This window comes from Myxocyprinus asiaticus, chromosome 29, assembly GCF_019703515.2.
Source record: "Myxocyprinus asiaticus isolate MX2 ecotype Aquarium Trade chromosome 29, UBuf_Myxa_2, whole genome shotgun sequence".
Taxonomy (NCBI): Eukaryota; Metazoa; Chordata; class Actinopteri; order Cypriniformes; family Catostomidae; genus Myxocyprinus; species Myxocyprinus asiaticus.
In genome coordinates, this window is record NC_059372.1 from 38783402 (window position 1) to 38799165 (window position 15764).

The 15764-nt window shown below is 35.2% G+C and overlaps 1 protein-coding gene across 1 annotated transcript; it reads right to left on the bottom strand.

Annotated features, from left to right (window-relative positions):
- Nucleotides 1-3104: 3104 nt before the first annotated feature.
- LOC127420032 (cadherin-like protein 26) lies at nt 3105-14158 on the bottom strand. Its single transcript, XM_051661964.1, has 14 exons — nt 13991-14158; nt 13002-13124; nt 12659-12808; nt 11828-11960; nt 11553-11731; nt 11111-11242; nt 10743-10925; nt 9325-9632; nt 9065-9207; nt 8243-8461; nt 5244-5450; nt 4797-4918; nt 4615-4710; nt 3105-3362 (listed from the first exon to the last, which is right to left on the bottom strand). The coding sequence occupies exons 1-14, from the start codon at nt 14021-14023 to the stop codon at nt 3174-3176; spliced, it is 2217 nt and encodes a 738-aa protein (XP_051517924.1). The 5' UTR covers nt 14024-14158; the 3' UTR covers nt 3105-3173.
- Between the last annotated feature and the right edge of the window lie 1606 nt (nt 14159-15764).

Sequence of the window (15764 nt, forward strand, 5' to 3'; positions counted from 1 at the left end):
CACCCGGACTGTTCATGTGCTCATTACCAAGCAGCTGAATTTTATTGTGTTTATTAAGAATGTTTTATTATTTCAGTTTTAAATCTGAATAGTTTGTCAAATTATTCTGGTTGTCATTGTATCCGTTTCAGGGATTCCAGTAAACTCCCTATATCTGGAAGTGTCCATCTTCTTTATTTATGAACTGTAGCTAGTGGTAACAATTCTAGGGGCCCACAGATCCAGGGGCCCCACAACAAATTCTAAACTGTATTATTTATTAGGAAAGGCCCCTGGAGCAATATACAGCAAAATATCTTGCTATAGCCCTGTTTAATACAAAGTAAATTTGAATTCGAATATCACTGTACATCTTGTTGTTTCAACTAAAAAAAAAAAAGATAAGTAACTTGGGAAAGTTGTTTAAACAGAATATAAAGTTGACTTAAATCAATAACTTGTTAAATGTGCTTAATGTCTATTTAAGTACATTTGACTTCCTTAGTTCAATCAAATAAAATTCAAACTGAATGTACAATTTCAATTACTTGTATCATTTACCTGCTGGAAAATCCAGCTTAAACTGGTAGCTGTGTTTTGGAACATAGTAGCTGGTCCCTAGCTGGTCCAAGCTGCTCCTAAACTGGTCCAAGCTGGTCATGAGCTGGTCCAAACTGGTCATTAGCTGGTTCAATCTGGTCTTAAGCTGGTACAAGCTGCTCCTAAACTGGTCCAAGCTGGTCATGAGCTGGTCCAAACTGGTCATTAGCTGGTTCAAGCTGGTCCTAAGCTGGTCCAAGCTGCTCCTAAACTGGTCCAAACTGGTCATTAGCTGGTTCAAGCTGGTCCTAAGATGATCCAAGCTGACTATCAACCGACAGCCTCTGACTATCAGCCGAGAGCCTGAATCTCAATACAGTACAATACAACCTACTGTATATTTTATATACACTATATACTATTTTTATTGTATAATGTGTATTCTATATTGTATGTATACTGTACATTGTATATTATTATTGTGTTGTGTAATTATGTGTATATTAGATATGTAATTTGTGTTATGTAAATCTGATGTTTATTGTAAACTGGTATGTGTCTCATCACTGTCATGAATGCTATGTTGCTCGGAACTGCACCCAAGACTTTCATCCACTGTTGCACTTGTGTATATGGTTGTGTGACAATAAAAGTGATTTTATTTTATTTGATTTTGCTCATGAGCTGGTCAAAGCTGGTACAAACTGGTCATTAGCTGGTCCTAAACTGGTCCTAAGCTGATCCGAGCTGGTCCAAGTTGGTCCAAACTGGTCATTAGCTGGTCCAAGCTGGTCATGAGCTGGTCAAAGCTGGTACAAACTGATCATTAGCTGGTCCAAGCTGGTCATTAGCTGGTCCTAAGCTGATCCGAGCTGGTCCAAACTGGTCATGAGCTTTGTGGGGGGGGGGGGGGGGGGACAAGACTTCACACTGAGCCCTGTGTTTGCAGTGCTTAAATAGTCAATGAATTGGGTACAGGTGTATGGTAATCAGTCCCGCTGAGGATGATGGGAATTGTAGTTCATAAGAACAGTTAATACTCGGGTGACGTTGCTCTCTGGTGGTTATCGAGGGGAGTGTTCGTAACAGATATAAGGCAGTACACACTCATATTACCCAGATTGCAAATTATAAAATAAATGAGATGAAAATGGTTTTATGAAGTACATTTCCCCAAAGTGTATGTCAAAAATCTCTTTCATATAATGAATGCATAATGGTAGTATTTGCTGTACTGAATTAAATTCAAGGTATGTAGAGTTACAGTATATACTTATTTATTCTTAATTTAAATTTCTTATTTATTGATTTATTTTTGTGAAATATGAGATGGACAGACATTTCTTCTTGAGATTCACCCATATAGGTTTAATATACAGTATAATATACAAACATCTTAAATTAGCCAATTTAGTGCTATCAGTAATGGACTTTGGACTATATTTTGGACAATAATAATAAAAAAATAAAAAAAAGTAGTTACAATTTAACTAGTAAATTAATGAAAGCATTATAGAATGATAATTTATGCACAGTTCATGACAAAATAATTCAAAGGTTTGCTGTGGCTTTGATAGTCACATGTGCATGGTCATCTTTTTCCAAAACAAACATTCCATTTTTTTTTTCTTGACAAATATTTCAATAGCTCATGATGAACAGTGATATACCTGACAATTTTCCCCCTTGTTATACAGACATGTAGTCTAAATCTAGTTACGCCAGTCATTTGATTCATATGTTCCGTACAACAAAGCAGTGTTATCTTGTTGTGTTGTGTTTTTACAATATATGTATGCCCTTTCTCTGCCATTCCTCCAAACTGTTTTGTTGATCTGACATTAGATTTAGAAAGAATGTAACTCTTCTGTACCACACACGTCAGATGTTTTATCTCCATGTATGAATGGAATCATTGAGGTCATGGTGTAAATGTTTTAAAATATTGTTAAATTATTCACACATTTTTTTATTGGAGTACAATAAATAAAAGTTACAGTTAATTCTAATAATAATAATAATAATAAAAATCATAACCACAACACACAAACTAATTCTTACTCATATAACAAGCAATCCTTTATAACATAAGTGTAAGAGAACTGTAATCCGCTTATATTCCTCTAACGTCATCTCTACCCACTCTGAGCATGTGATAAGGACCCCTTATGAATGACTAGAGCATGAATGAGTTGAATTTCTGAATAAGCAGATATATTTGCATATACATTGCTGAATTAATTGTATGTTCATTGCATTATGTTTCATTATATACCTAAAGTCTTTCACTTGGTATATTTGTATATTTTAGAACAAAAAGACAGCTCTGCCATTTAATTTACAGTTCAAAAGTAAACATCCAGACATTAGTTGCATTCTTCAGGTTCATAGACAAAGTCTGATGAGGCACAAACCCAAACTACGTGTTGCTTATTCACATTTTGATCTCACGTTGATTGTTTTAAAAATCCCATAGTCTTTCTGTCCGACCATGGAAATACACAATACTATAGTGTATACAATGTGTAAACTAGTGTATAAACTATATACACATTAAACTTTTACACACATAGTGCAAACCTTCATGAATCTATAGCACTTTATTGTGACCTTCATTAAGTTGCAGATTTTCATCTTTTGGTGTCCTTCATCTTTCACAGTATATTCAGTGGCATATATTTTATGTTTGGAAGTGCAATCGCTGTAAAGCCATTGAATCCCAGCTCTGGCTCTTGGAGTTTAACTGAAGTAATGCTGCTGTCTCGATTACAGAAGACATCAGTCTGAACATCAGCCTCAAGGTATGGACAGGGCTCAAAAACACCATGTTCATCGGAACAGCCCTGGAGGACAAAATAAACTAACACTAAGTGTCCATCAATTTGCACAATATAGCTTAAAACCCTAAACTTAAGTCTAAAATATTTAAATGTCTCCATGCATTTTCCAATACATAATCAATTATCTTTTCTGAGGCGCTTATTGTATTGATTTCCGGTCACACTATAATAAGGTTAAATTTTTTAAAAGAATAATTCACCCAGGAAGGACAATTCTCTCATCATTTACTCAGCCTTATGTCGTCTCAAACTCGTATGACTTTCTTTCTTCTGCGGAACACTAACGAAGATATTTTAATGGAGATATGATGTCTGTTTGTCTGTTCAGTGCAAGTGAATAGTGACCACATATTCAAGCTCCATAAAGCACATAAAGGCATCATAAAAGTAATCCACCAGACTCCAGTGGTTTAATCTGTGTCTTCTGAAGTGATCCAATCGGTTTTAGGTTAGAACAGACCAAAATATAACTCCTTTTTCACTGTACATCTTGCCATTGCAGTCTCTGATTTTAAGCTCGACTACACTTCCTAGAGCTTGACGCATGCGCAGAGCGCTAGATGGTGCTGTAGGAAGTGTAATCGAACTTGAAATCATGATCGCCAAGAAGACTGCTGATCTCAAGATTTATAATGGAAAAGGAGTTACATTTTGGTCTATTCTCATCCAATACTGATTGGATCGCTTCAGAAGACATGGATTAAACCACTGGAGTTATATGGATTTCTTTTATGCTGCCTATATGTGCTTTATGGAGCTTGAAAATTTGGTCACTATTCACTTGCATTTTATGGATAGATACAAACAGACAGCATATCTCCATTAAAATATCTTTGTTTGTGTTCTGCGGAAGAAAGTCATATGAGTTTGAGATGACACACTGTAAGTCTGACTAAATGATGAGAGAATTTTCATTTTTGGGTAATCTATTCCTTTAACATTAGTTAGCGACATTAGTTAATATGAACTAACAATAAACAATACTTTTACACCACTTATTAATCTTGATTAATATGAATTGTAACATTATTAATTGTAGTTTCATAAATTAACATGAATTAAGATGAAAAAATGCTGTAAAAATACATTGTTTATTGTTAGTTCATGATACCTAATGCATTTACTATGTTAACAAATACAACCTTATAGTAAAGTGTTACCTGATTATCTTTCGTTAAGCAGAAGCATTAAAGGATTAAAAACATGACCACGGCACATTTACAAACACACAGTGAAGATAAGTCTTCAGCCATACCTTAACATTTCCAATGTCTGTGTACATGCAATCAGAAAAAGTGACATCACTTGAAGATGCCTTTGTCAGCATGCAATCTGAGTAAATGAATGGTATCTGTGTGCATAAATTCAATTCGATTCAGTTTCAATTCAGAAGTCTAATAAAGAAAACATTGAAAAAGTAACGTTCCAGTGTTTTACCGTGCAGTCAGTTCCACAGACTTCTGTGTTGTATGGAATAAGAGATTGTGAAGATCCCTCCAGCTGTATCATTCTAGGTTTCTTCAGCTTATGTCTGATCAGACAACCCATCAGCAAGATACCTGTTTTAAGTTTAATCACACACAATCACAAAAAGGTTTAGTAGATTTACATCTTCAGGGACAAACACTGACTACATGGCCAAAAGTACTGTGGACACCCACTTTGGGTCTGGCTATACTGTCCCTTTAATTCCAGTGAAGATCTAAATGCTACGACATGAAATCATCACATTCTTGTTTTGAAGTAAAAAGACACATGGAGATATTTTTGCCTTTGTGATTTAATAATTCATACATTAGAGGAAACAAACATGTTTGTCCAAATTTTAGTTGTCTCCCAGAAGCAAACATCATAAAACAGCATTTAACTTCACCCAGTACTTACCCAGTAATATTAAGATGCTGATGACTATGACAATGATGGCAGTGACGTTTAGCTGCATTGCAACACACTCTGCAGTAATGGTACACTCACAAACATGAACTGAGAGGGTCTGGAGAGAAAACTGGCCCTGGCTGTCAGAGATCTTCAGGGTGAGTTCATGACTGCCCACTTGTACAATGCCCTCTTTGAACAATGTCACAGTTGTGCCTATCCACACAAGAGAAAACATATGTAAGAAGTATTACATGTGAATCTTTACACAACAGAAACTTAGGCCAGAAACATATTTTAAACGTACGCAAATGTAAAAGAAACATATTTTTTTAAAGTATGCACACGAAGACGCGGATCCTTGACAGTGCATTGCAAGTGCACAGCCTCGTTTAATGTAGGGTTCTTGTGTTACTGTAGTGGTAACAAACCTCAGTACTCAAGGGGGTGTTATAGTTACCTTCAAATGTTTAATGTCTGTGCCATTTAACTGGATATGTTATTATTCACGTAGCGAGCAGTAAACATGTCGACTGTAATTTCTCAACAAGATTCTCTTTAAACACTTGTTCCGCCATGACATCATTGAAAGTATTGAAAGATCGTTCTGCACATAATGTTTAATTATGTAGAGAATTTGGCAGAATATTTATGTAAATAACTTCACTGTAAACTCAAAAGTTGTCATTACTTTAAAAATCAAGTTGTCTTTATTAAACATTACTTAAATGCCAAGGTTTGGGCTCATAACTCAAATATCTATGTTCCTTGAACTTATTTTTCTTAAAAATCCATAGACTTAAGATTTTAAGTGTTAATAACTAAAACTATTGAATAAAACATTGAGGCTATGGGAAATACCCATAATGCCTTGTGCTTTAATTATTTAATTATGTTTCCTTGGTCAAAGTGAACATATGGGGGCATTTAAATAGTTGTTTTTAAGAATTCACAGAGGTTTTAGCTCTTTTGTAGTATTATTTTTGTTATTTAGTAGTTGTTTCGTTTGATGTCACAATTAGGGTGATCTGTGTCCCCTTTGATCAATTTGGACCCTGTTAAAACCATTTCAGTTTGCCTAATGCATGTGCACATGTGAATTCCATGTGTCTATGAAATAAGTTTAATTAATAATTCACCTAGGATTAGTTATAATCTTCTTTTTTTAATAAGTATTACTGTATAACCTAAATATGTTTCCACTCAATAAATTTATTAAGTAGAAACAACAGCATTTAAATAACAAATATGAGTTAAGTCTACTTGCATCTAGTTACCTTAACTTAAATAGTTAAGTTCATTCTCATTTGATCACAAAGTTAGGTGAACTTAAATACACAAGTTTTGGAGAAGCCATTACTCAATTCAATTGAGGTAACGAGTTTACTCAACAAATTGAGTAAAGTCAACTTATTAGGGTTTATAGTGTTCCATAAGCAAGATAAATTCCAAGTATTTATAAAGTTACACAAAAAGCTATAATGAAGTTACATTGGCAAGTGTTTCTAAGGTGACATTTCAGCACTTCACAAATGACAGGGACACTTAAGTAGCACGAAAAGCGCATTCTCCCACGTTCATTTTTAGTGCACCTTTGGGAAATGCACCTAGAAAAGGAACACACATTCACTACCCATTTACAAGTAAAGAACGCTCTTAAAGGAGTCATGAAATGGAGAATGAAATTTTCCTTGATATTTAGACATATAAGAGGTAACTGTATTATAAAAACATACTGGACATTTCAGAACTGAAATCTTCCTCCCCAGTCTAAAAAGACTGTTTTCTCGTTTTGAAATCTGTCTGTTTGTGACGTCATGAAACATTGCTCATTTGTATTTACACATCCCACAACATGAATCATCGCACCCGTGGCCCCACCAACTGGCGCACAATTCAAGTCAAGAGAGCAGGCCTTGTGTGGTGAACTATTCCTAACATAACACCAAAAGGGACCCATCTGGACTATTTTGAATTATTTTGTATTTAAACATGAACTACACAGACTCTTTAACTGCTGCCATGTATCTCACCACTTTTAAAAGACACGGTGTCAAGCTACAACTCTGAAAGGGAGAAGCAATTCTCTCATTCAGCTGCTGCCTCTTGTTGTTTTGAGCATCTGCACTATTTTTAATTGTTGGTGTATGAAAAAATGCGCTAGATGGATGTCTTTGACCGTTTTGATGTGTTTCCGGCGATGTGAACCTCAGTGCACCTTCAGTATGTGTGTGCGTCATTTCACAGTTCTTTGGACTATGTATGTGCGTTTTGTTTCAGCTCATGCCAGCATGGATTGCTTGTAAACCGGTCATAATACGATTCAGACTTTGCAAAGGAACTGTTATTATAGGATGCGGTAGTTAAAAACATTAGGACCCATTAAAAAATGTAAGTAAACCGTTTCATTCATGAATATTTCAGATGTCATGACTGTTTGATAGTTTATGGTACTGAGTGTTAATAGTTGTTCTTGAGATGAACAGTTGAATATATTCAGATGCAATGTGTTGGATGCGCATTATGTGTAAACCTCACAATTTAGTTTTATAATGTTGAGTGCCTTGTGCCTTCTCTTCCGATTGAGTTTGCTGAATTTGAGGGGCTGCATGATGTTAGCCAATCATAACAGTGGGTATTTATGTTGAAGTTTTAAGGAGGTGCTTAAGCCAAAACCGAGCATTTCAGACAGAGTGCCAAAAACAGGGTGGAAAATGATCATATATTACTAAATTGTGACTGTTTTGGTGCAAAAAAAAAAAACTTTTATAACATTATCAGTGGACCTCAGGTAAGATAATAAAATTATAAAAAATAGCACTTCATAAACCCTTTAAGAGCTAAGGTTCATCGTTATCGTGAAACGCAGCCCTGGGTGCCTAGAAGCATATACATTCACATACTGGTGTAGAGTATGTTACGGCCTTACAGTATGAATTTGTAGGTCCAGGTGCATTTGGTTGATATTCTAATGTTAACCAAGAGATTAAATGTTGAGTTTTTCTTACCATAGTTGGAATTAAGCTTCCATTTTCCATCAACATCTCCCATTAGCTCGAAGCGGAATGGCGCGCTGTACGGATGCAGGTCAGGGTCAACAGCTGTAATCTCAATGGCCCTCTCAGAAAAGCACATGTACTGTTTGTCTACCTCTAGCATTGGTGAATTATCATTCTCATCTCTCAGATGGATAATTAAAGTCCCAGTACCAGTCATTGGTGGTGTACCTGCAAATTACCAATACAAATTAGCATAAATTCATAACTAGCAGCAGAGGAAATGCTTGTTCTATAGAAGCCTTGTAAACCAGAGAAAAGCAAATTAAAGTATAATGTTAACTATATTTTAACATTTCTAAAGGTAGTGTGAGCGGTGCTTGCCCATGCATAACTCGCCACCATGATGCCAGGGTGTTTGCCAGGGCATTGCTATGCTGTTGCTAAGGTATTCTGCTCATTATCTTGTGGTGTTTAAGTGTTTGCTAGGGAGTTATCAGTGGTTGGTAGGTAGTTGCTTCCCTAAGTCCCTAACCCTAACCTAACCCTAACCCCTAGTCTTTATATTCTGGTTGCTAGATATGGATTGGGTCCCTCCTTCAATGGAAGTCTGAGATTTTATGTTGAACTGCTTAGGAAAGTAATAGTACAACTTCAACATAAACACAGTTTGAAATATCATTAATGTTTGTACCACAAACGGTGTTGGGACAAGCTACATGCTAAAGTTTAATACTTTGGGCTAGAGGTTTGTTCAACTAACCCTAAGAATGAGCTGTAATAGTTTAGTCTTTGCAAAGCACAACAAATAAAATAAAGTGATTTATATCTCACCATTATCAACAGCATATAAGACGACAGTGTAAGTATTGCCCTTTACGTAGGGTGATTCCCGGTCTAAAACTTTAGCTGTAGATACAAGACCTGTTTGTGAATCTACAGTTACCCAATTATCTACATCTTCTCCTCTGATGAACCTACAAGAATGGAAATGATAAGAAGTGAGAGGTAAAACATTTGTGCAATTAACTTTTGTGGGAATGTATGTTCTTAGAAGGCTGGTAGATTAAAACAGGAAATCAAAACAAACTTACATTACTGAATTTGAATTATGGTGATCTTGGTCCTCAGCTTTGAACATCCACAGGCTGTGTCCAATTTCCATGTTCTCCATAACACTCACATGTTTAATGTTCTCTATGAATACCGGAGGGTCATTGACATCTTCCACAATAACGTTGATTGGAAGAGATACCGATGTGGAACTGGACCTGCCTCTGGAGTTTTCTATATTCCACAGTCCATTTTTGGGACGCCCGTTGACTCTACAGTAGAAGAAAGGCTCTTCATTCTCCACACTGACTGTCAGTTTCAAGCTGGACCTTTCTTCATAATCCAGTGGCTGGGGAAAGAATGAACATGGATACTTTTTGTTTATTACAGCTACCAATATACTCGGTATCTAGTAAGATTTGATGATGATGTAACATTTCTAAAGCTTTCTGCATCATGACCAGCTCCCTAAAATGGGAGGTTCATTCTGAGAAATGGTGCCATTTGTGCCTTCATGAATTATTATTATTATTATTATCATTTAATTTGAAAAGGGTACTGCTGAAGTTTAACTTTCAAGAAATTAGATGTTCCCACCTCAGGCTCAAAGTACCAGGGTGAAAACTGCCATAGACACTGGCGGATGACCTTGCCTAATGTATTCACATTAGTTTCCAAAATTTTCCAATATTAGTCAACAAATATGGGTTTTCAATGGCTGATTCTCACCCCCAATCCTAAAAACCTAACTTTAAAGCTACTTTATACTTATGCAGCAGTTTGAATAGATAACTGAGTACATATTGGTAATATCCCTCGGTTTCAGCATGCCTTGCAATAGCAAATTATAACTAAAGAATAATATGAATAACCCATAACAATTCTCTTTCAAAAACTTGTTTTGTGTTATAACGGCCTTAATTAGCAAGTATCATTGCACCACATATTATTCACTGTGAATATTTTTTACATTGTGCCAAGAAAAAACAAAGGCAAAAAAAGTTTTTTTCTTCATAACTAGTATTGAGCTTGACAAGGCCCCCCCAAAAAGGGGGGTTAATATAATATTAGAAATAATTATAAACATTTTAAGAGACAATTACTTCTGTTTGAACCATGTGTCAATATGATGTTATTCGTTTAAAGTGACAAATGTTACAGCATAACAGGGTTGAACAGAAAGTAAGGGACAGACATATTCTGCATTTTCTCAGAAAAACGGCTAGACATTTTACATAAAAATACATGCAGTGAAAGTGCCATATTTCAATTTCAGTAATAGCAAAATTTAGGACAATATTTTAGGTATTTTAATCTATTTTTATTTATTTATTTGCACTTCTGCATTGGCCACTAAACCGAGTCAAATCTATCAAATATTGTGACAAATTTCAGTAAGTCATGGGACACAAATGGCACAGTTTCCACATAATGACCGTTTATGACCCATATATCTTACCTCGGTGACAGTTATGACTCCATCATTGGTCAAAGGATCGGTTTTTATCTTGAAGTGCTGTGCTTGTTCACCTTGCAGAGAGTATTTGGCCCTCCAAGCTGCAGATCCTGTGCTATCTTTATCTGTCACCTGCAGCCGACAAACAAGTTCTCCATACTGTCCCTCTTTGACCTTCTCACAAGTCTGCAGCACATGTGACAACAGCCATCAAACATATTTTTACCTTAGAGCAAATGCTGTGCTTTTTGTTATCAGCTCAGCGATAGTCTACTGTAAATAGCTCTGATCAAAAACTAGTCAAACAGCATAACTTAGCTAAATGGTAACAGGTTAGAAGACTGAAACAAGTTTACACCGTGTTTACTTACCGTTTTACCTACAAATTCTGGAAGATGGTTGTTTTTGTCGATAACATTCACTATCACTGTACTCATGCTTGAGAGTTGCACCTTCTCCCCATGATCCTTCGCTTCAACCAGAATAGTGTATTTTTGGGCCTCCTATATTGAAAAGTGTAAAACCAATTTAAATACTAAATCTCAATTCTGCAAACTCCAAAATGTATACATGCACTGTAAATCTTAATGCTCAAAATAACTAATCGTTTTGAGAAGGGAAAAATTAAATCATACAAATTAGTTCAAGAATTAGTATTCAGAACTTTCCCTTTCTTTTGAGTTCACAAAAACATTAATAAAAAAATAAAAAAATAATTCACATGCAAATGTGCAGAAATGTTTTTACAATAATGTCAGGAATTATATTTGCATTAAGAAATTAGCATTGAATCGTGACATAATTGTTTGTTACCTCATAATTAAGACAACCCTTGAAATATATTTTCCCTGTTGTATCTCCTTCAGTTTGTTGAATGAAGAACTCAGCGTTGGAGGGAGTGGGAGTGACTGACACAATTCTGAAAGTGAACAATGAATTTGCCGAGCCATCCCGGTCAAAATCAGTTGCAAGTATTATGACCACATGCTCACCTGCGGGAAAGAAAACAAGGAGAGGGGCTTGGAAAATGTTGCTCTTTCACCAAGGAGACCAGTTGGTTTAAAACAATTGTATGTTGAAGTCAGTACCTTGTGGTGTTGATTCATCTATTGTGGTTTCATAAACTGGATTATTAAAAAAAGGTGCGTGGTCGTTAACATCCAGAATCTCAATATCCACAGCAAGCTTAGAGTCTGGGTTTTTGTCAGCTTCAAATGTGATCTGGAGGTGAACACAATGGGAAAAATGGGTTCATATGCAGTAAAAGAAATTGTTCCGCCAAAAACGAAAAGTCCCAAACTCATTTGACCAAGGATCAATTTTAAAGAATGTATGCTAGCACAGGTAGTAGTCGGTCTTTTCCAGGCAATTACAATAAATGGGCACTGGAGCTTTTAAATACAAAATGGGCACACAAGCACCATACAGTACAAGTATCATAGAAGTAGTCCATACTACTTCTGCGCTGTGTTCCAAGTCATCTGATGTCATACTATAGCTTTGTGTGACTGAGTAGAATACATTTAAGTTGTTATTACAGTAAATTAAAATCTTGACATCCACTCTCCATGGCTCGCTCATCAGAGAAGTAGTCAACAAATCATTCTTTTGAGTCAGATCTTACAAATCGGTTGATCCGCTTCACAAAACTGGTCTGAATGATCTTTTGTGACAGCATGCCCCATTAGCAGCCCTTAAAAGCTTGAAAGCTCCAGTTCCATTCATTGTTATTACATGGAAAGGAACATATATTCTTCACATTGTTTTCCCCTTTTGTGTTCCAGGGAAGAAATAAAGTCATACGGGTTTGGAACGCCATTACATTAATTATTAAACCAGTCCTTCAACATGCTTGTAATTAAAATATGCAGGAAACTAAAAAAAAGGATTAAAAAGGTAATGTTGTTTACTAGACTCACTGTTAATTTCTTGTATTCCTCATAATCGACTTTCCCATGAACGTAAATAGAACCGTCAGTCTTGTCAATAGACAGAATTCCCTTGGGATCTCTGTCAATACCCTGTCCGTGAATGGAGTATTCCCTGATAACATTCATCTCAATACTTAGCTGAGAGAAAAGAAACATTCTGGTTAAGGACATTTATGCACTCAAAAGACATTTTCCATTCTAATTTTTCTTGTTTTTAAGGATCTAAAATGTCCTCATAAAAATAATTATTCTCAATGTTTTATCTGATTTATAATCTGCTGGACACCAGAGATGGCTGAATATTGCAAAAATGTTGCAGTGTGTAACCTACATCTGCCAGTTTATATGGGAAAGGACCACTTTGCTCCTCTTCCATAGACAGTGTATTCACAATCCAGGCACGTTTTTTGCGTAGGTTTTGTTTTGATGGGGTTGCACAATGAATACAGACACTCTGAGAAAAGAAAGGAAAATATTACACAAAATGTTGTATCAGATAATCGTTTCATAGGATTATTTAGACATTTGGACAGCATTTTAGCTTTGAATTACTTTTAATATTATTTTAATAATCTGAATCGAATTTCCTTATTGAACCACCACTGTAAACAAATCCACAGTTTCAGCTCAGACACATTTAAGCCATTATTGCTCGGGAAAACACGTTTGGAGATGAAGTATATAATACAGGGTAAGTTGTTTTGAAGTTATATTGAAGCACTCAAACTATTGAAGACTCACGGAGCAGCAAAACATTTAAAAGTTTACATATAACTGATCAAACCATTGTTTGCATTATGTTTTATATTTCACATTTTTTTAAATTACAATATTTAAAACTAATGTGACAACCTGCACTAACCTGACATTTATGAAAAACAAAAAACCCAGTTCAAACTCTGGGTTAGAATCTATCTTCATTATATTGTAGTTGAATGTATGCCAGTGTGTTTTCATTGTTTACCCAACAGCTATACATTAGTATGCAATAGAACATTTTAGCTTGGAGGACAGACAATGATACTAACTTAAATTTTTTACGAATTGTGAAACTAATTGTAACTGCTAGATAAGACAAGCATTTGTGCAACTGGTCTTTTGATTAAAAAAACCTTACAGTTATTGAAATATAGTCCTAGTTACTATGCCACATTTTAATTTTTTATTTTTTTTCTAAACTAAGGTAAATATTTGCATATATATTTTTTTTAAGTAGACATTTTACAATCTCCCCCCAGTGGAAGCTTAGATTTTCACTAGACTGCTAAAAATGGCATAATTGAACTGATAAGACATTTCAAAATCAATAATGTTACTTACTGCAACAAGGAAAACAAGTCCAATAGCCCTCATTTTAAGCAGTGAGATTGACCGCTAAAGATCTTTGCTTCCTCTTGCCTTTAAATAAATGCACGTGAGACAGGTTGGCTGTATTTAAAGCAAATCTGGGAGGATGATTTGAGAGAATTTCTCTGGAAATTCATTCAAACAGATGCATTGCTATCTAACAACCAATTGTCTGGTTATTTGTAAGGAACCGATGCTTTAAAGTTTGCAGGGAAAGTCCAGACATAGTTCAAGTGAAAGGAAGCAGAAAATATTTCATGCTACACGAGGCCCAAATACAATAAAAATATTTAGATTGTTTCAGTAAATGGAAGCTGTGTAAAGAAAGTATTTGGACATATGGTTTGGTGTAGAAAACATTTTCATTATCCCACTCACCCTCATGTCATTCCAAACCCATCTGACCCAGTGCAACTCTTAAAAGGAGAAATTTCAAAGAATGTACTGGTCGCTCTGTTGCATGCAATTACAGTGAATGGGGACTGATGCACATTTATGATACATAAATGTATCATAAATGTGGTCCATATGATTTGTGGGCTATATGTAAAGTCTTCTGAAGTCATATGATAGCTTTGTGTGACAAACTGAAACTTAAATGGCAATTTTTTTCAAACATTTTTTTGGTCTTAAAAATGTTGCTAGACAGCAAAGGTCACCTGTCATTTTCATTCCATGGAAATGTAACTTGTAACAAGGAAGGAAAAAAGTAATATAAATTCCAAAAGACATGAGGGGGCAAACAAATATTTTTCACTTTTAGGTAAATTGTTTTTGCATTGTAACATGCAACTGTGACATGCATTGTAACTACATGAAAAATAGCGACTAGATGGTACATTATAAAAAATTCTCCTTTTGTATTTCATGGAAGAAAGTCAAAGAGGTTTGGAATGACATGAGGGTGAGTAAATGTTGATCATTTTATGGGTGAACAACCCCTTTTAAGAGGACAGATGGTCTATGCACATTGCTATTAATAGATTAATTTCAATGTACATTGGCTATCTATCCTCTTTAAGGAAGAGTTCAACCAAAAATGATAATTTTGTCACCACTTACTCACCCTCATGTCATTCTAAAAATGACTCAAGTGACTTTCTTTATTGGGTGAACCACAAAAGGAGTTATCTAGCAGTATTTCCAAGCTGCTCTTTTCCATACAGTGAAACTGAATGGTGACATCCTGCCAAACGTATCCTTTTGTGATCCACGCAAGAAAGAAAGTCATAAAAGTTTGAGTAAATGAAGACAACATTTTCTAACCCTTTAAGGCACAGAGAAGTTAGCATGTTTTTTTTATGCTGCAGTTTCTAAGAACTCTCTATTTAAACAGTTACATATTACTCCATGTAGATGCCATCATGTTAAAACGGACAGCATTATATTGTTTAAAGGAATTAGATTGGCACGTGCCTCAGTTTCCTTAGTAGGCTATAAAAAGCCCTAAATACTTTTTATTTATTTTTTTATTTTACAATGTATGAGATATCCTTCTATATCTCTGGAATCATAAATCACCCTTTATATTCCTTCCAGGCAGATAATAGGCCAACAGTCACCATTAAATGAAAACAAACCAACCAAGTAACCAACTAACAAACAAAAAACCTTCTGATGATGAATGAATAAGAATAATTTACAATTCTACAGCATTTCTAGGTCACAAGTAAGCAAATTTGTGATATTTACTTTAGGCCTATGTGACACTGATTATATCATTTGTAATGAAATTATATAAATGATA